Here is an 18,444-nt window from a genome sequence, read left to right as displayed (position 1 = left end):
GAGGAACTCTGTTCTTGGGGAAGACAGCCATGGCTCCCCAGGTGGAGAAGAAGCTCCATCCTTGAGCAGACGGTGCTGTCAGCAAGAGTCTGGCCTCTAAGACTCCATACATGCGATACCAGGCTCAATGAGTCTGTCCGTGCAGGTGCCTGCACAGTTCCTCTCAAACACATTAGCGGACGAAGTGAGACCAGGAAGCTGTTATTCTCAGTGGAGAATCCTGGTTCCTCTAGTTGTCAGAGCAAGTACAAATCCCCTCTCAGGTATGGTGAGATCTCCCAGCACACACAGGCTTAGCTAAAGGGCAGGGAACTGTAGCTTCAGCAGTGCTGGAGTTAGGAACACACAAAGCAAAGGACATAAGGGAAGCAGCATCACCCTCTTCACCCTCTGTAATACTGCACAGGGTCCAGTGAGGAGGCCCAATTCTGATTGGTTCATGGAATGAGCCCTTCTATCCATGTGTTGGTGTTTAGTGCTCCTCAACACAGGCTTTGCTGCAGAGTCCCTGCTAATAGCATCTTGCCAACCAAAGAGGAGAGGGCCAGGGGCAGACTTCCACCACCCTGAGGCAACGGAATGTCATGGACTTTGTGTACTCAGTGGGGCCCCCGAGGTTCTGTCCCTCCCTTTAGGTTTGAACCCTCTCTAGCTGCAGCTACAGCTCCTAGTCACCCCAGAAAATCGCTCATCCATTCTATCTTCTAGAAGAATCATGAACCTGGCTCCACTTTCAGAAGCCTACAATGGTGTCATGTGATCCTTTTCCTGAGAGAGAATGCTTCATTCCATAGGGACCCAGTCCTCATTCTGTGATTCCCAAACACCTCCTGTAGTAAGAATGAGATTCATTTATATCATGTTCATGTGATACTCAAGGGACTCCTGATACTCAAGGCAAGAAGGCTTACATTCTGACTTAACAATTGGGAGGCCAAGTATCCTCACATGGGGAATGAGAGAGCTACATACAACCCATGAGCCTACACACGACCCACCAGCCAGGCCCATATCCCATTAGGGTCTAGTGTTTAAGGTCATATCTGCAGACACATTATTCCGAGGGAAGCTCCATAGAAGCTATGGCATGAGATAAGATCAATGGATGTTTCTATTCATAGATTCCTGCCTACTCTGGGTCCAGCCTAGAACTACTGAGATTCCTGGGACCTACAGAATAGACAGGGGCATGCTTTGCCCCTCTGACCATACCTTATTTCTTGCTAGTATGTTCAAGATGGGGACTTGTCTCCATAGATTGTGATATCTCATTATAAGAGCTTGGAGCTCTACCATAGCCTCCTAAAGAGGTAAGGCTGATTTAAATTGCTCGGCCAAAGACATATCTAAATATGTTTCCACAGGGACTCTGCCATTGAAATGACACTAGAAGCTGGGGATCTTTCAGATGTGAAAATATATTCACTTGCCAGGTGTGCAAAGAAGTCATAGAAGCATTAGGCCATGTCCCAACTACAGGGCCTTGTGTTTCTCTTCCATCTCATAGTTCCTGAGTCATATCCTTTATAATAAAGCTACAATCATAGCTAATCACACTTAAGCACTTTGCTGAGTCCTGTGAGTCACTCTAGAGAATTATCACTGAAATCAAAGGGAGGCAGTGGGAGGCCCTGTCTTTATAGTCATCTATACAGAGTGTGGGCAGCCTGCTGAGGCTGCCTGCAGGCTAGCATCTTTATGAAGTAGCCTCCAGAGACTAAGCCTTTAGCCCAGAGATGTGATGTCAACTCATAGTCTGGTGTCTAGAATCAGAATTGAACAAGAGACTCTCAAAGCACTGGGGACCATGGGCTTGGGGAAGCAGTGTCCAGAGGCAGAACTGGAGGTGGTGAGCAGCAGGTCACTAATGCTACAATATGGACATTGCCCTGCATAGAAGGAAGGGACACCCTTTCTCTAAGTAGGGTAGATAGTCAGCTCATGCCATGGGCCCAATAAGCCCTGCATGGTGGATGGGAGGCTCTGAGACAATGAGTAAGTCACTCTTTCAGATACAGCATTGCTATTCTTAGAGAATGGTACATCCTGACACCCCCATTATAGCTCTCAGAGGACACAGTACTCTGACACCCCCATTATAGCTCTCAGAGGACACACTACCCAGACACCCCCATTGCAGCTCCCAGAGGGCACACTACCCTGACACCCCCATTGCAGCTCCCAGAGGGCACACTACCCTGACACCCCCATTGCAGCTCCCAGAGGGCACACTACCCTGACACCCCCATTGCAGCTCTCAGAGGACACAGTACCCTGACACCTCCATTGCAGCTCCAGGAGGACACATTCCTCCAATACCCTCATTGCTGTTCCCGGAGGGCACAGTACTCTAAAACCCCCATTGCAGCTCTCAGAGGGCACATTACCCTGACACCTCCATTGCAGCTCCAAGAGGACACATCACTCCAATACCTCCATTGCTGTTCCTGGAGGGCACGTTATCCTAATGCCGTCGCTGCTATTTCTCTTGGTTGGATTGAGCATTTCCTCCCAGCTGTATATTGCACTCCAATTGTCAGGTTTTAAAACTAATTTTTACTATAATAACCTTTTTATCCTGGTTCCAAATTACTCCATTAGAAAAGGGCACTTTTAAAAACCAAAGACTGTGGCTCCCTCGTGGAAGGTGCTTTGGAGTAAGGCATACTCAGAGATCAGGAATCCTCTCAGGGCAGCCGGAGAGAACAAGGCACAGCTTTAATTAACAGTTACTTCCCGATGCTCCTCCTCACAGGAGAGGGTAGAAAATCCTTAGCAGCTCCTGGCATGCTACATTTACCTCAAGCCGCTGACTCTCACCGATCTATATGCAGCAGTGTTGCTGTTTCAATACATATAAATATACCAGGATGGAGGGACTCATCATTAAGTGCCATTTCCCTTTCTACAGATGTGACAAAAGTGGAGAATTATACCTGCCCGGGGGTGCAGACTGTGTTTCTTAAGCATAATGTGCCTAAGAAGCATGCACTTTCTCTCTGATGATACTAAGCAGACTCTGGGACAGCACGAAGCTGTGTCTTACAGCTCTTGGCTTTAGGGGTGTCTTACCAGGGGGATCCAGGCACAGGCGTGGAGGCCACCGGTTTATTGCCTTTTGCTGCAGTATCCTCCCCTCTTACCAATGTGGGCGGAGGCTCCTTTAAATGAAAGAGAAGATGAGAGATGATTGCTTTAATTCTGAACACTGTCTCAGTTTCAGTAGAAAAAAAACAAAAAAAGAAAGAAAGAAAAGAAAAAAAGAAAAAAGTGGAAAGTAACCAAGTCCCAGGCAGACTCAGCTGTCTCCAGCAATGACTACAGAGTCAAACATCACAGACAGGAGGCTCTTAGCTTGAGCAATCACAAGAAGGCTTGGATTGACAATGGCTTACACTAGGTGCACAGGTAGAGCAATCTGCAAGAGGCAGCCTCTAGGATCCCCATTTGTCTGCTCTCAGATCCAGAGACAAGGGGGAGTCATGAGATTGCTGCAGTTCTGGGGTGCAGGGAACGGGTAGAAAAATATCACTGTGCTCATATCCAGGATTCGTGGGCTGGAGTCATGTGCCATGAAATCCCGATGTCCAGAGTCAGAGAGCCTCCACCCTCCAAGGTATCCTAGACACAACCAGGGCTGACACATCTGGGTTCATTACGATACATTTGGGTTCAAAGTGACAACTCCCGCCCCCTCCAGGCTCTTCTAGAACTTATTATGTAGTCTAGGCTGGACTCAAACTTGCAGTGACCCTCATGTCTCAGCCACTTGAGTACTAGCCTTCCCAGTGTCAGCCACCACGTCTGGTTCAATCTGCCATCCTCAAGGGAGATCAGAGTCCTAAACAGGTTTGGATGCTCTGGAGGCTGCTGTACTCCCACCTCTCTGGATCATGTTGCTCAGACAGAGCTAATGGGGTTATTTTTCAAGGTATATGTGATTCTCGTGCCCAGCTAGGTTTGGAAAGTGTCACTTTTTTTGCTCCCCATTTAGAAAATAAGGGCTGTTTGAACTTTGTATCTCCTAGGAAAGAAATGATTTATACTCTCCAGTTCAAAACAGCAGAAGCATGCCTTTTTCTGTATTCTTCTCAGACGGAACTGGGATGAGGAGGCAAATTTTGTTGGAAATTAAAAACTCTGGATGATGACAAGTTCAATAGGGATCCATAGCCAGGGTCAGGCTGCCGTACTTAGCTGTCCTACTTAAGACAGTCATGGATTCTTGGATCAACAATGAGCTAATTCCCACCATGGAAAAGCAGCATCAAGAGAAGAGATTCTTCAAAAGTAAACAGGCAGTAATACAACGTTGCCATGGTTCTAGGAAAGAAAGGAATTCAGAAAGCATACATTCTGGGGATACAGACCTTTCTAACCCTGCCACACCCATAAGTTTGCATGGTTTTGATCTCAAAACCACAACAAAGGTGATGACCTCTTTTTCTATCTGGAAATTCAAGTGAGATTAAAGGGTGGGTGGATTGTTTCAAATGACAACCTGTTCTGAACTGAGGGTTACAAAATTGAATATCACCTTGGCATTCTAGAATCTGAGTTTAGTAGCAATAATGACAGTGGATTTTAACTCACGTGTGGGAAACCATGGCTGACCATGTACCCAACCAAATCTACATGAAGTTAGTACTCATCCTACTGGTAGTTAGTACTCATCCTACTGGTAGAAACACCCAACAAGACGTCGGCGTGAGAGAGGCAGCGGTGGCACCAATGCCTGGCACCGGTGACCAAAGTTCAGGACAATGTAGCAGCCACAGATTGTTTTCCTTGTCACTTTTCTGGACATGGAGACACAAATGCACTGCTTTATGGACATCCTAGGCACAAATTTCTAATGTGCTGAGAAAGGACCTTGAGTTACTATAAGAGCCAAGAGCAATGGTCCTCAACCTTCCCAATGCTGTGTGACATTTAATATAGTTCTTCACTGTGTGATGAAACTCAACAATAAAATTATTTCCTTGCTACTTCATAACTATAACTTTGCTAGTATTTTGAATTGTAATGTAAATATCTGATATGAAGGGTATTTTATATTTGACTCCCAAAGGGGTCACGACCCACAGGTTGATAATCATTGGCCAAGAGAACTAAAGCTGGAACTGAATCAATGGCTCAGACGTTAAGAGCTTACACTTGGAATTTTGATGGGGATTACATTGAATCTGTAGATCGCTTTTGGTAAAAAGACCATTTTTACTATATTAATCCTGCCAATCCATGAGCATGGGAGAGCTTTCCATCTTCTGAGGTCTTCTTCAATTTCTTTCTTCAGAGGCTTGAAGTTCTTATCATACAGATCTTTCACTTGCTTGGTTAAAGTCACACCGAGGTATTTTATGTTATTTGGGACTATTATGAGGGGTGTTTCCCTAATTTCTTTCTCAGCTTATTTCTCTTTTGTGTAGAGGAAGGCTATTGATTTATTTGAGTTAATTTTATACCCAGCCTGTTTGCTGAAGGTGTTTATCAGGTTTAGTAGTTCTCTGGTGGAACTTTCTTCATAGAGTTTGACAGAAGAATTTGCAAATTCATCTGGAATAACAAAAAACCCAGGATAGCTAAAACTATCCTCAACAATAAAAGGACTTTCAGGAGAATCACTATCCCTGAACTCAAGCAGTATTACAGAACACTAGTGATAAAAACTGCATGGTATTGGTACAGAGACAGGCAGGTAGACCAATGGAATAGAATTGAAGACCCAGAAATGAACCCACACACCTATGGTCACTTGATTTTTGACAAAGGAGCCAAAACTATCAAATGGAAAAAAATAGCATTTTCAGCAAATGGTGCTGGTTCAACTGGAGGTCAGAATGTAGAAGAATGCAGATCAATCCATTATTATCACCCTGTACAAAGCTTAAGTCCAAGTGGATTAAGGACCTCCACATCAAACCAGATACACTCAAACTAATAGAAGAAAAAGTTGGGAAGAATCTCGAACACATGGGCACTGGAGAAAATTTCCTGAACAAAACACCAATGGCTTATGTTTTAAGATGAAGAATCAACAAATGGGATCTCATAGAACTGCAAAGCTTCTGTAAGGCAAAGAACACTGTCATTAGGACAAAATGGCAACCAACAGATTGGGAAAAGATCTTTACCAGTCCTACAACAGATAGAGGCCTTATATCCAAAATATACAAAGAACTCAAGAAGTTAGACCGCAGGGAGACAAATAACCCTATTAAAAATGGGGTTCAGAGCTAAACAAAGAATTCACAGTTGAGGAATATCAAATGGCTGAGAGGCACCTAAAGAAATGTTCAACTTATTTAGTCATAAGGAAAATGCAATTCAAAACAACCCTGAGATTCCACCTCATACCAGTCAGAATGGCTAAGATCAAAAACTCTGGCAACAGCAGATACTGGCAAGGATGTGAAGAAAGAGGAACACTCCTCCATTGTTGGTGGGATTGCAGACTGGTACAACCATTCTGGAAATCAGTGTGGAGATTCCTCAGAAAGTTGGGCATTGCACTACTTGAGGACCCAGCTATACCTCTTTGGGGCATATACCCAAAAGATGCCCTAACATATAACAAAGACACATGCTCCACTATGTTCATAGCAGCCTTATTTATAATAGCCAGAAGCTGGAAAGAACACAGATGCCCTTCAACAGAGGAATGGATACAGAAAATGTGGTACATATACAACAATGGAATATTACTCAGCTATCAAAAACAATGACTTTATGAAATTCATAGGCAAATGGATGGACCTGGAAAATATCATCCTGAATGAGGTAACCCAATCACAGAAAAACACACATGGTATGCATTCATTGATAAGTGGATATTAGCCCAAATGCTCGAATTACCCAAGATGCACAGAACACATGAAACTCAAGAAGGATCACCAAAATGGGGATGCTTCACTCCTTCTTTAAAATGGGAACAAGAATACCCTTGGGAGGGGATAGGGAGGCAAAGTTTAGAACAGAGACTGAAAGAATGCCTATTCAGAGCCTGCCCCATATGTGGCCCATATATATACAGCCACCAAACTAGATAAGATGGATGAAGCAAAGAGGTGTAGGCTGACAGGAACCGGATGTTTATCTCTCCTGACAGACACGGCCAGAATATGGCAAATATATAGGCGAATGCCAGCAACAAATCACCGACCTGAGAATGGGACCCCCATTGAAGGAATCAGAGAAAGGACTGAAAGAGCTGAAGGGGCTTGAGACCACATATGAACAACAATGCCAACTAACCAGAGCTTCCAGGGACTAAGTCACTACCCATGGACTGACCCTGGGCTCCAACTTCATAGGTAGCAATGAATAGCCTAGTAGGGGCACCAGTGGAGGGAGAAGCCCTTGGTCCTGCCAAGGCTGGACCCCCAGTGAATGGGATTGTTGGGGGTAGGGCAGTAATGGGGGGAGGATGGGGAGGGAAACAACCACATAGAAGGGAAGAGGAGGGGTTAGGAGGATGTTGACCTGGAAACCTGGAAAGGGAATAACATTTGAAATGTAAATAAGAAATACCCAATTTAATAAAGATGGAGAAAAAAAGAAAAGAGGGGGCGTTCAGATGAGAAGGGGAATTGAGAAGATCTAGGTGAATATGGGGGAGAGGAAAACATTATCAAAATATATTGTGTAAAAAAATCTATTTTCAATAAAAAATATAATCAAAAAATAGGATGTAAGAATCATAAATTTAATAAACAACATTCCTATTTTATATGTTCAAGTTCAATCTATATCGATTGAAATTTTATATCAAAGATTGAAAACTATGAAATTTTTCTCTTAATTGCTATAATACATTGAATAAATCTATCATTTTAATGTTTAAAAAAAAAAGAGCATACACTTTCCTTGCAGAACACCTGCATTCAGTTTCTAGTGCTCACTTTGGGCAGCTTACAACTACCTGTAACTTCAGCTCCTGGGAATCCAACATCCTCCCTGGCCTTCCTGGGCACCCACGCTCCAGTGCACATATCCCCACCCAGACAAAGACAGGTGAATCTGCTGAGTGTAGCTTTTTTGTAAAATCCTTAATAGGCAACAAAGTCGCTTTGTGTTGACTGTGTTATCAAAAGGGCCAGGTACTCCCTCCCAACAGGGAGCAGATGGTGACAAAATGACCTGCCCTGTTTGCACGTTTAGATGAATCTGAGAAGATGGTGACTGGAGCACTATACCCATGATGCACCTGTGCATGTGCGTCCCATATCTTTCTGGGGTCTCTAGTAGCCTCTGCTCTTTGTGGTTGATATTTTCATTTAACACATAGGTTTTTCATTTTTATAGCCATCCTTTACATTCCTAAGTATGAAAACAAAACTTTTGTGGATTTTTTTTTTAATTTCAGGAAGTAGAAGATATTTTTGTTTTCTGTGAGAAAAAAAAGATCAGGATGAATAATTGGCTTAACAGGGAGTATTAAGAAGCACTTGTCTTTGCAAATTTTATATATGTGAGTGTGTGTGTGTGTGTGTGTGTGTGTGTGTGTGTGTATGCATACACATACATATACACACATACACACACGTATATACACGTACGCATAAATAAGACCAGGGTTTATATTGTGAATCCAATTAGGGAAAGTGGAGGGGGGTTTCATTTGGAAGTTAATTGAACAATAGAACATAGCACTCAGCCTCCAAGCACCAAATTATTCAAGTAAATATGGTAGAGTGTAATTTGTGATAGTACCAACTTCTAAATTTGGCACTGCTAGGATTCTCTCCAGCTAATTACCAAGATCTTCTTCACGAGGCACATGCTGGTTATGATTTCCTATTGGTGATAAAAATGGCTAATCACAGTGTAAAACTCCTGCTTGACGAGGAAGTAATAAAAGTGAATCAGACTGGCAGAATCCAGTAATCAAGCCAGTATTTACGAATGGCACCAGCGAGGCTAGCTATGTAATTAATGTGTAATTCTGGCAGAGATGTGCTAATCTCTCCTGGAAAACTCATCCCCTGGGGCAAATTTTAATCTGTACCAACACACACTCATGATTGGTGCTCACCATCCAATACTGATACTAGAGGTGGGTGAGGAGAGGTAAGCTTCCGGGTGACTACATCCTGGGATGAAGGTAACTGTGGGCCAGGAAGGACAGAGCACTCCCAGTGGGCATGAGGTAGGAACACATGAAGAAAGTAAGAAGAAAATGTCTGAGACACAAAGGCTCCAGGACCCTGGAGAGGGCAGGTACCCTGTGATTTTGTTATTCTCAAGTTTAGTGACATAGGGGAATCCCAGCTTATTCAGAGGCAAGGCAGGTCTTAAAAGGCCATCTGACAAATGTCTGAAAGGGTGGCCTGAAATTAGAACATTTAAAGAAAAATTGCTATGTCTTTAGGATTTCTTTAACAGTCAAAGCCTAACTTTGAACTGAAAGTCTGCAGAAACCTGACCCATGCCTGCTTTCTCTTCATTCTGAAAACAGGTGCAGTGTGAACTGAGCTGGAAGCCATACTCCTTCCCACAGGATCCCACCCATGAGCTCTACTTGGTAAAGGGGCTCTACCAGACCTTGTCTGGGATTTGTTCTCCCTCAGGATATGAAGTTGCCAGCCTGGGTTCAGCTGTAGTGCAGGGCAGACTGGAAAAGCCATTTTATAAACCCCTTGTGGGAACATGTGTGGAAGTGTCCCGGCCCCAGGTATCCCAGACCCCGGGGACTGTGTCTCCATGACACTCACCTTATCCTCTTTGTCTCCCACCAAGCTTTTCCTCTCTGGGGCACGTAGCATTAGAGCAGGGGGACGGGGTGCACGGCTGCGCTCTTTGCTTTTATCTGTGGGACCAAAATAATAGTCATTAGTACTCCATTTGTCATGTCCGTCATGACTTGAAAAATTAAACACAGACAAAAATGTGGCTTTGAAATCCCCAAATCGATTCCCAACATTGCAGAGTACAGAGGCGGTCTCTGCAGTCTTAGATTTTCAGCTATAGCCTAATGACAATGTGACCCTGATGCTGAGTCTCAGAGACAGGAGTCTCTCCCCTGGGCACTCTCCTGACCCAGTCAAAGACCACCCATAACATCCGCGTATATGATTCCCTGTAGCCCTACTTTCAGTCTGTCCTTGAAGATGCTGCCTGGTCCCACTCTGTCCCCCATAATCTTGTAGATGAAGAATCCCAGGAAGAACAAGTACATAGCAAGTGTCTCCAACGAAAAGCACCCAGGACTGGAACAGTCCTGCCAGCGAGTCAGCACATGATGAGAGGTGATAAGAATTCTACCAGCAAATGGTTAGCCACCACCATGGCTCAGCTTCTATGTTCCCAGGTCCATGTGCCAATCGGGCCGACATTGCTTTCCACGTGCTTCCTCTGTCCAGACAGTTGGGAGCCTCCTCCATCTCATCAAACTTCATTCGGCCCTGTGTTCAGCGTAGTCTAAATCACCTTTGGTAATGCTGTGTGGCCAGAGTACTTGGGTTGGGGAGGTATAAGGCCACAGAACAATATGGGACACAAAGCCAGCCTCAGTAAACCTTTGATAGCTAATGGTCATCATGGCCATCATGGGCCATTTCTGCCAGGTGTGGACAGGACTCCCAGGTGACCATACCTCTAGCTATCCCTTCCTCATCATCAAATGGGGAAGGGCTTTTTCCATTGGCTGGAGTCCAAGACATCTGAACAATAATTGTGTGAGCAAAGCAATACAGCAAAAGACCAGATCTGGCAAAGTGCCACAGGAAAATCAAGTTGAAATTTAAAATTTCTTTTCCAAAATATTTCTATTCAATGCCTTAAAACAATAGCAAATGCTTTCAGTAAAAGATAGTAGATGGATGACTATTTTAAAAACCAAGACTAGAAAGGGAAACCAAACTATCTAACCACATACCAGCCCAACAGAAAGCAAGACCACCAGAGAAGCAAGCGCAGGCTTCTCTCGGTTTGAGAGACACGACATTAGGGCTTTTCTGCTCCCCCCGCTTTGCCTCTCTCTCTCTCTCTCTCTCTCTCTCTCTCTCTCTCTCTCTCTCTCTCTCTCTCTCCCACATAAATATGCACATATGTGCACGCCCGTGCAAACAAAAACATGCAAAAGTGCTGACCTGAGGACGAATGGCTTCCTCTAGAAAAACAGCTAAGCCTGCAGGATGGAGCTGGAACATGCAGGGCGAAGTGGGAGAACCATTTTGACACCTTTTACGTGCAATCTTTCTTGATCTACCACTGCGAATATCTTGTATACTGACAACACCCTGTCCACTGTCAACACCCTCTGCTACCCATTCCACGCTGGCTGGTGGTTGGAGTCACGCCAATCAGATTCCTACACTGGACTTGAGGTTACCAGCATTCTCACTGTGAGTATCTACCCTAAAGGCGTGGCTGCAGAGTCAGGCAGCTGCAGAGGAGCCTGTCCCGAAGCTGTGAGGAGGAGAACACTCACTGAAGCATCTGTGCTTCTGACAGAGCAGCTGGGAAGCTCTGACCATGGAAAAGGTAACTCTGTAGCACAGAGGCACAGCATCTGGACCGGGCAGGAAGGGATGGATGCTTCATCTCCAGCTTCTTTTCTCTTTGAAGGAGTGGGTGTGGATGCCTATGAGATGCCCTAAGTATGAGGCCCCTTGACAACCACTGTCACTCTGAGAAGTCCTGGCTGACATTTTCTCCAGAGGTCTGATGGCCAGTACTTGCATTTTAAGAAGTCACTATTAGTTTAAGCTGTAGGCAAGCAAGCCAAGCATGCAATCTGGTGTCATGGTTCCCTCATGTCATTGTATGTGCAGGACTGAGCTTATGCCCATACCCTTAATGGCAGACAGAGCTCCAGCACAACTAGTCACAGCCACAACCAAGACACATTCCCTAGGCCTAGGCAAACCCTCTACTTATCCATTTCAAGATTGGCTGGGAAAGTAAAAGGATGGGAATCAGAAGAAGAGCTCTTACCCAGCATGTATGAGGCCTGGAACTGGATCTCCAGTACTGACAAAATAAGGAGGGAGGACAGGAGGGAGGGAGTTAGCTGTGCCTTTTTGATTGCTCAGAAGTAAAAGCTGACCTCTAGAAACACAGAATGTTACACACAAAGAATGTTATACACAGAGAATTCTACAGACACACACATTAGATAGATGGATAGATAGATAGATAGATAGATAGATAGATAGATAGATAGATAGATAGATAGATAGATAGATAGATAGATAGATTGGAAAAGACTTTTAATGCTGGGGTCATATCTTAAGCTCATTCCTTGCCAAAGTGTGAAGAAGGCCTGGGCACAGGTCTCTGCCCTGATTCCACACTGGGCAATTGCATTTCTGCCTCTCACAGAGCAGGTTCAGTAAGTCATTACATCACCATCCCACAGACCAGCAAAGAAAGGGCACACAGATGAGAGATACAACCATTTGTTTTGTGACCCTCCTCCAAGATCAAAACCTCATTTAAAATGCACACAGATAGATGGGCCTTGGTGTCAACCTTGTGCCAGTCTGCTGCTTCTCCACCCAGTCATCTGCTCTCTCTCCCTCTCCTGCCTAAAGTGGGGATTTAATGCTCTAAGGATTTAAGTCAACAGAGCTTTGCTGCTCAGAGGCATAAAGCAGGTGCAAGGCCATTCAGTTAATAGTGGTAGTATCCTTGCTCCTTCGCTTTCCAGATTCAGTCACTGTCACTGACGCTGGTCCTGGAATGGCAAAAGGCCTGATGCTTTTACAACTTCTCTAGGCAACTGAACATGTTTCTAATCCAGTAAGATCTTCAGCTTGCTTTCCAGTTTCAGTGGAGTCTCAAAATGGAGACATGTTGGACAGGACATCGGCCAAGCTATTAAACTCATTCCTGCCTCCCAAAGAGGTCAAGATGAGGGAGGTATTGTAAGATGTGGGTGTGGTCATAAGGGCAAAACACTTTCCTGTCATTCATTGGACCTTATAAGAAACTCCAGTTCTAGGTCCGGCCTAGCGACCCAGGGTATAGGAGCACAAAGTGGAGTTTATTATAGGCTTAGAGACAGATATGGGACTCTTAGTTTGCCTCACCAGCACCCTAAAAAAGTGGATGGCTAATGGTTTGGACTAAGGTGTATGTGGTTGTGAATAATTGTAGCAGGAGGTCTTGGTTAGCCAAAGAAATACATGGACCTGTGTCCAGGGGACTGTGACATCAGAACTACAGAGACATGGGGAGATGCAGCAGTCACAGGGAGCACTTATGGGAAAGAGAGGGTGACCCTCTGGGGCCCTGTCCTTCCACCTTGCACGCAGCCCTCATGTGCAGAATGAGAAGGAGTGAGGTAAACATAAGTTGACTGACCCCTTGCCCACAGTGACCCAGCCCAGAGCAGACCCAGGTATGGGAAGAGAACAGCCAATTGAGGGGAAGCTGTATGTTCTGATTACTGCCCTGGACTCCACATATTTAATTATTGAACTGAGAGCTATTTTGTGACTGGAAGTGAGTGGATGGGTTTTTATTACCCAAGAATGAGCCACGAGCCATTTGGTTTGGACTTTTTCCAAATGTCATAAAGAGCAAGCTGTATAGAGCAGGACAGGACAGACTTTGCAAAGAAGATGCAAGGCTGGGTTTACCTTTACACGGCATAGTCTATGATCACAGTGCTGTGACCATGGTAAAAGGCATGCATGCATGTGAATTAATATTCATGGCCAAACAAATCAGTAGAATGGACAGCAAGGCCAGGTGACTAAAATATTATTCTTGAACAAAGGAAGCAAGGCTTATATTTATTCTCCCATTATCTTAAGACAGTATAGTGAGGTCTTTATCTTACTGGAAACAGTTAGTCTTTGGAAAGATCTGGTTTTAAAGCCGAGCCTTTGAGATTCATGGTTTTATATTGGTCCTCTTGAGTGCTTCTTGGAGAAAATATTTTTGATGATCATTTTAAAGCCCTTCATAGCAGACACATATCCCCTGAATACCTGTGACAAATGTCCGCACCTTGCCCTGTGTGGTTTCCTTAATCGCCAACTCTTTTTAACAGCCATTGATTTTGCAGACCCTATGGAGGGGCATGGGGGAAGCTCTCTGGGCCCCCAGACATAATTGGGTCTGCACCTCAGCCATTCCACTGTGGAAGTGCTTACTCTACAGCTCTCCACAGACCACTTCCAGGGTCCACTCTGACATGCTTAAGTACTCTTTGCTTTGGGCCTCTCCACAGACTCGAATGATGCCATCGTAAAGGACTCCCTGAAGTGGCAGAGAGAGCTGGTTTATGAAGCAAAATCAACAAGTTGTAAGACTTCAGGCCCCCATGTACCTGGGGGAGTGCAGAATATATTTCCACCTAGGAGCAAGGCCTGATGGTAATGTCTTTCCTGCAATCCGCCTATTGATCAAGCCCAACTTTGATTTGAAGGCTCCCTAGGGGCTTCCCCTTTGATTTTTCTTCTTGGCAATCTTGAGGGTCAGGAGAAATAGGATGATGACAGGGCAGACTGGGAGGAAATGAGCCAGAGCTGTGGACTGGTGGGTATCAGCTTACTGTTCTCGGGTCCTACATAGTGCTCCCTTGTTGATGGAGAGGGGATGAGGGATGTGATACTATCAATCAGTGCTCTCTGAGGACTATAACACTGGCCAGGGAACAAAGGGGTTCTTCAGAATCCTTTGGGGTGCAGCCAAAAATCAAAACAAGAGTTCAGGATCCAGTGGCATGGCAGTAGAAGACAGAACTATCCTGATGCCCAGCTCCAGGAGCAGGACAAGGATTTGACTTCCTGACCGAGAAGCCCATCCCAGGATGCTCAGGCCAAGAATCGGCCCTGCCAGCAAGGCCAGGAGCACAATGATAGCTACACCAGCACAGCCTCAGAGACCTCCTTCCAGGAAGGAAATGGCAGAATAATATCCACCACTCCATGAAGGCACTGCCAAGCTCTGCTCAAGACCTACAGTCATCTAGAGGACACGGGGTCTTGTCAGTGCAGGCTCCTGGGCTTGTAATGCTCATCTGTGAGACATCCTGCAGCCTTCCCGGCTTCCAGCTCTGCAGCACAGCCCCAGGGACCTCCTGAAGCTCCACAAAACTGAAGATCATTTTCATGGCAGAGCAAATCACTTCTGAGTCCTCCTAAATTTTTCACAGGTTGTGATTTCAGAGTTGACAAGTGACAGAGAGAATTGATTTTCCACCCATTTTTATTTTCTTGGAACTTCCTATGCCAATGAGGTGGTAAAACACTCAGACAGGAGGGCAGGGCTGAGCTTCCTCAAGGTGTGGGGATCCCGGGCTATAAGACCATCCATCCCAGCCCTGAAGGTGACCCACCCTGTATTGTGACTCTGCCTTGTAACAGACAACAGTTTCTCCATTCCTCCATTGTTCACTTGACTGTGGGGGAATTCTATGTCACCATTGGACAGAATAGCTTGTGAAGAAATGGGCCACCAGTTTCCCTAGAACATTCCAGAACCTGCAAGCAACAATACTGATGCCTGATGCAGACAGACCACATGAGATACAGAAACACTACCCATTACAGTGTCAGCCATATGAAGGAGGATATAACATGGCTGTCCTGTGGGACTGCAGGAAGAGAGGAGAACCTGAGATACACTTAGGGCTCCTTGATGATGAGTGTGGCAAATACATTTCGGTATCCATGAATGTACTGGACAATGCCATGTATTTCCCAGAGAGCTGTTTACAGGCCACCAGGGCACCATTACCATCCACCCCAGATGCAGTCTGTGTTCTATGTGCTATGTGCTGTGCCCAGAGGAAGTTGATATCATGTACATTCTGGATCCAGAAAGTGAGCACAGAGCCAGTTCCCAGCCTACCTTTCTGACCTCCATAATCATGTGTTCTGAGGAGAATTAGCGGGCAGTAAGTGACCCTGCACAATTTCAAGAGTAACAAGGTTGTAATCTCCAGCCTGAAGTGGAGATTTTAAAGGCGGAAACATTAAATTAGACCATTCCTACAAGAAAGTACGCATCTTGCAAGCACACTGGGGTCAGCAAGTGGCAGCAGTGGGACCTGGCCACAGGCTTGAAGGAGGGGAGAGGACAAACAAATGGGCTAGGGCTACAGAAGGGCAGGCACAAAGAAGAGACAGAGGCATAGGCTGGGATAGAAGGGGGCAGGGAGAGAGAGATTCATGTGACCTTGACAAGTGTAGCAGTTTCTCCCCAAATCGGAAATCCGTTTCAGTAGCAAGATGTTATTCAAGCAATACCCACCATTCAAGGAACGTATGGGATCACAGCTGTGGGAGAGGGAAAGCTGAGACTCCCTCCCCACATCTGAAGAGGCTCCTCTGTACTCCAGGAAGCTGGTGCTCTGGGAAGCTCAGGATTCTCATACTTGTACCCTAGTACTTGGCCTGGCACAAGTGGGACAAGCTCTCCAACTCTCTAAGTTGCCGATGCTATGCACAAGGAGATGTACACATGGATGTACACAAAAAGACAAGACTAAGATACACATGCATACACAGGTATACACTCCCACAGACACATGTACACTCCCACAGACACATGCGCACACATACATATTCGCAGATACAATTGCTGGTTTGCAGCATCACAGGTATACGTGGCTTTTCCGTTTACCATCCAGGCAAGGGCAGTACAATAAATACTCCAGCACCTCTCCCCTCTTCAATGATTTTGGATCAGTTCCTATTTATTTTTCATCTGTAGATGTGTCCCTGGTTTATGGTCTTAAAAAACATCTAGCAGCTTCTACATTCTTAGAGTTATGAAGTCTTTCCCTTCCTCCTGGTTCAAGGTATTTTCAAACTCCCGGTGTCCTCCCAGGACCTGCAATACCAGCTGCTTCACAGGGGCCACGAATCACTTGAGGGTGTTCACCTGGGTGCCTGAAAATTCCACAACTCATCCTCACAGCCCACCACAAGATCACAGAACAAGAGACTCTGAGGACTGTGCGGATGGGGGCTTCTCAGAGCAGGAAGCTTGTGGCCTGTGGCAGGTGCTTTTAAACCCTCATACCTGCAGGTTACATACGTACTTTGTAAAAGATGGTATGCTCAAGCAAATGATGGCACAATTGAAATTCCCAGGAGTTTAGTGGAGACAAGCACACTGCCAAGGGCCCCACTGCACAACACTATAGAATAGCACACAAGTACACCACCATCTACTCTTCCCAGGGCAGCGCATCAACTCCTGTTCCCATAGCACTCCGCTGTCCTCTCCTGTGAGCACGGCCCAATCTACTGATCCTCCAGCTGTCTGAAAACCACTCAGAACCAGGCGTGAGATGCCTGAGATCCCACTCATCAAAGCTCAGCTAGGGGGAACGAAAGACATTCAAGTAAGAATTTATGCTACCTTCCCCAAAGCCTATCTCAAGGACCCATGGGATCCCCAGGCCCCATCAGAAGTATCCATCACAGCACAAATGCTCTGGGGAGGCTGATCCTCACTTGTTAGTTCTTGCCTTCGTTAAGTCGACTCCGAGTCAACAGATGGGATGATGGCACTACACTCTAGAGAGCCACAGTTCATCGTGTGACGTGAAAACAAAGCACCGCCATAGCTGTGTGGTACCTACTTCATGGACACGAGTCTGTGACACATCTATACACTTGCAAGAAGGCTGCCCCTGGGCTGCTGTCCCCAAAATTCCCACACATGTGGCTTTAGCTCTGTCTTTCAGCCTGTGCTGATGGCAGCAGGCAGTAGTCTTGTCACTGTCATGGTTTTCTACTAATGCCCACCCCTGCCTCTCTCTATGGTGGGAGCAGAAGGTCACTGAGGCCTGTGAGAGCTGGAAACATGGGTGGGTGTTTCCAGAGCATGTTATACTGAATATTATATAGTATATTACAAATACAAGCAAATAGAAACACGCTTTATTGACATATTGAAGACTCTTATTTCCCCCTCTTCCCTCCGAACGTCATCTTTTACATTAGTAGGTTCTCTCTCTCTCTCTCTCTCTCTCTCTCTCTCTCTCTCTCTCTCACACACACACACACACACACACACACACACACACAGACACACACACACACAGACACACACAGACACACACACACCATACAGACAGACAGACAGACAGACAGACATAGACACTACACATTCCTAAAACCAACGAAGGATTGCCAAGAGTGGGAGAAATAATCTTCTCTAGGGAAGAGCACACCTGTACCAGTTGTGTATCCAATACCAAATGGCCAGCACCGCAAAACACTGAAGATTTTTTTAAGTCGCCTGTCTCCTGCCCACTATGAGTTTACAGAAGAGATGAGACTTTAAGAGTAGTTAGTGCTTGTCTAACCTATGACAAGGTTAAAATTAAGTATGTCTGTCCTAACATCCAAATACGGGCAGGGGGCATCCGTCACTTCATATTTTAAAACTTCCTCAAAGTACCTTTTTATATAACCTTCAGCCAAATATAGAAGAGAAAGGCATGATTAAATATATTAATTTTCTAAATTGTGT

General features: G+C 45.3%; 1 protein-coding gene across 1 annotated transcript in view; it reads right to left on the bottom strand.

Annotated features, from left to right (window-relative positions):
* Positions 1 to 18,444, bottom strand: part of Tcerg1l (transcription elongation regulator 1 like) — a 183,102-nt gene that overhangs the window by 59,021 nt on the left and 105,637 nt on the right. Inside the window, exons 5-6 of the mRNA XM_032892375.1 lie at positions 9,714 to 9,808; positions 3,073 to 3,161 (exon numbers count right to left, since the gene is read on the bottom strand). Of these exons, the coding sequence (XP_032748266.1) occupies positions 3,073 to 3,161; positions 9,714 to 9,808 (184 nt within the window). The remainder of the gene's footprint in view (positions 1 to 3,072; positions 3,162 to 9,713; positions 9,809 to 18,444) is intronic.

The sequence above is a fragment of the Rattus rattus genome, chromosome 2 (assembly GCF_011064425.1).
Source record: "Rattus rattus isolate New Zealand chromosome 2, Rrattus_CSIRO_v1, whole genome shotgun sequence".
Taxonomy (NCBI): domain Eukaryota; kingdom Metazoa; phylum Chordata; class Mammalia; order Rodentia; family Muridae; genus Rattus; species Rattus rattus.
The sequence above is the reverse complement of the archived record's forward strand: the minus strand, read 5'-3'. Positions and strand labels throughout refer to the sequence as shown.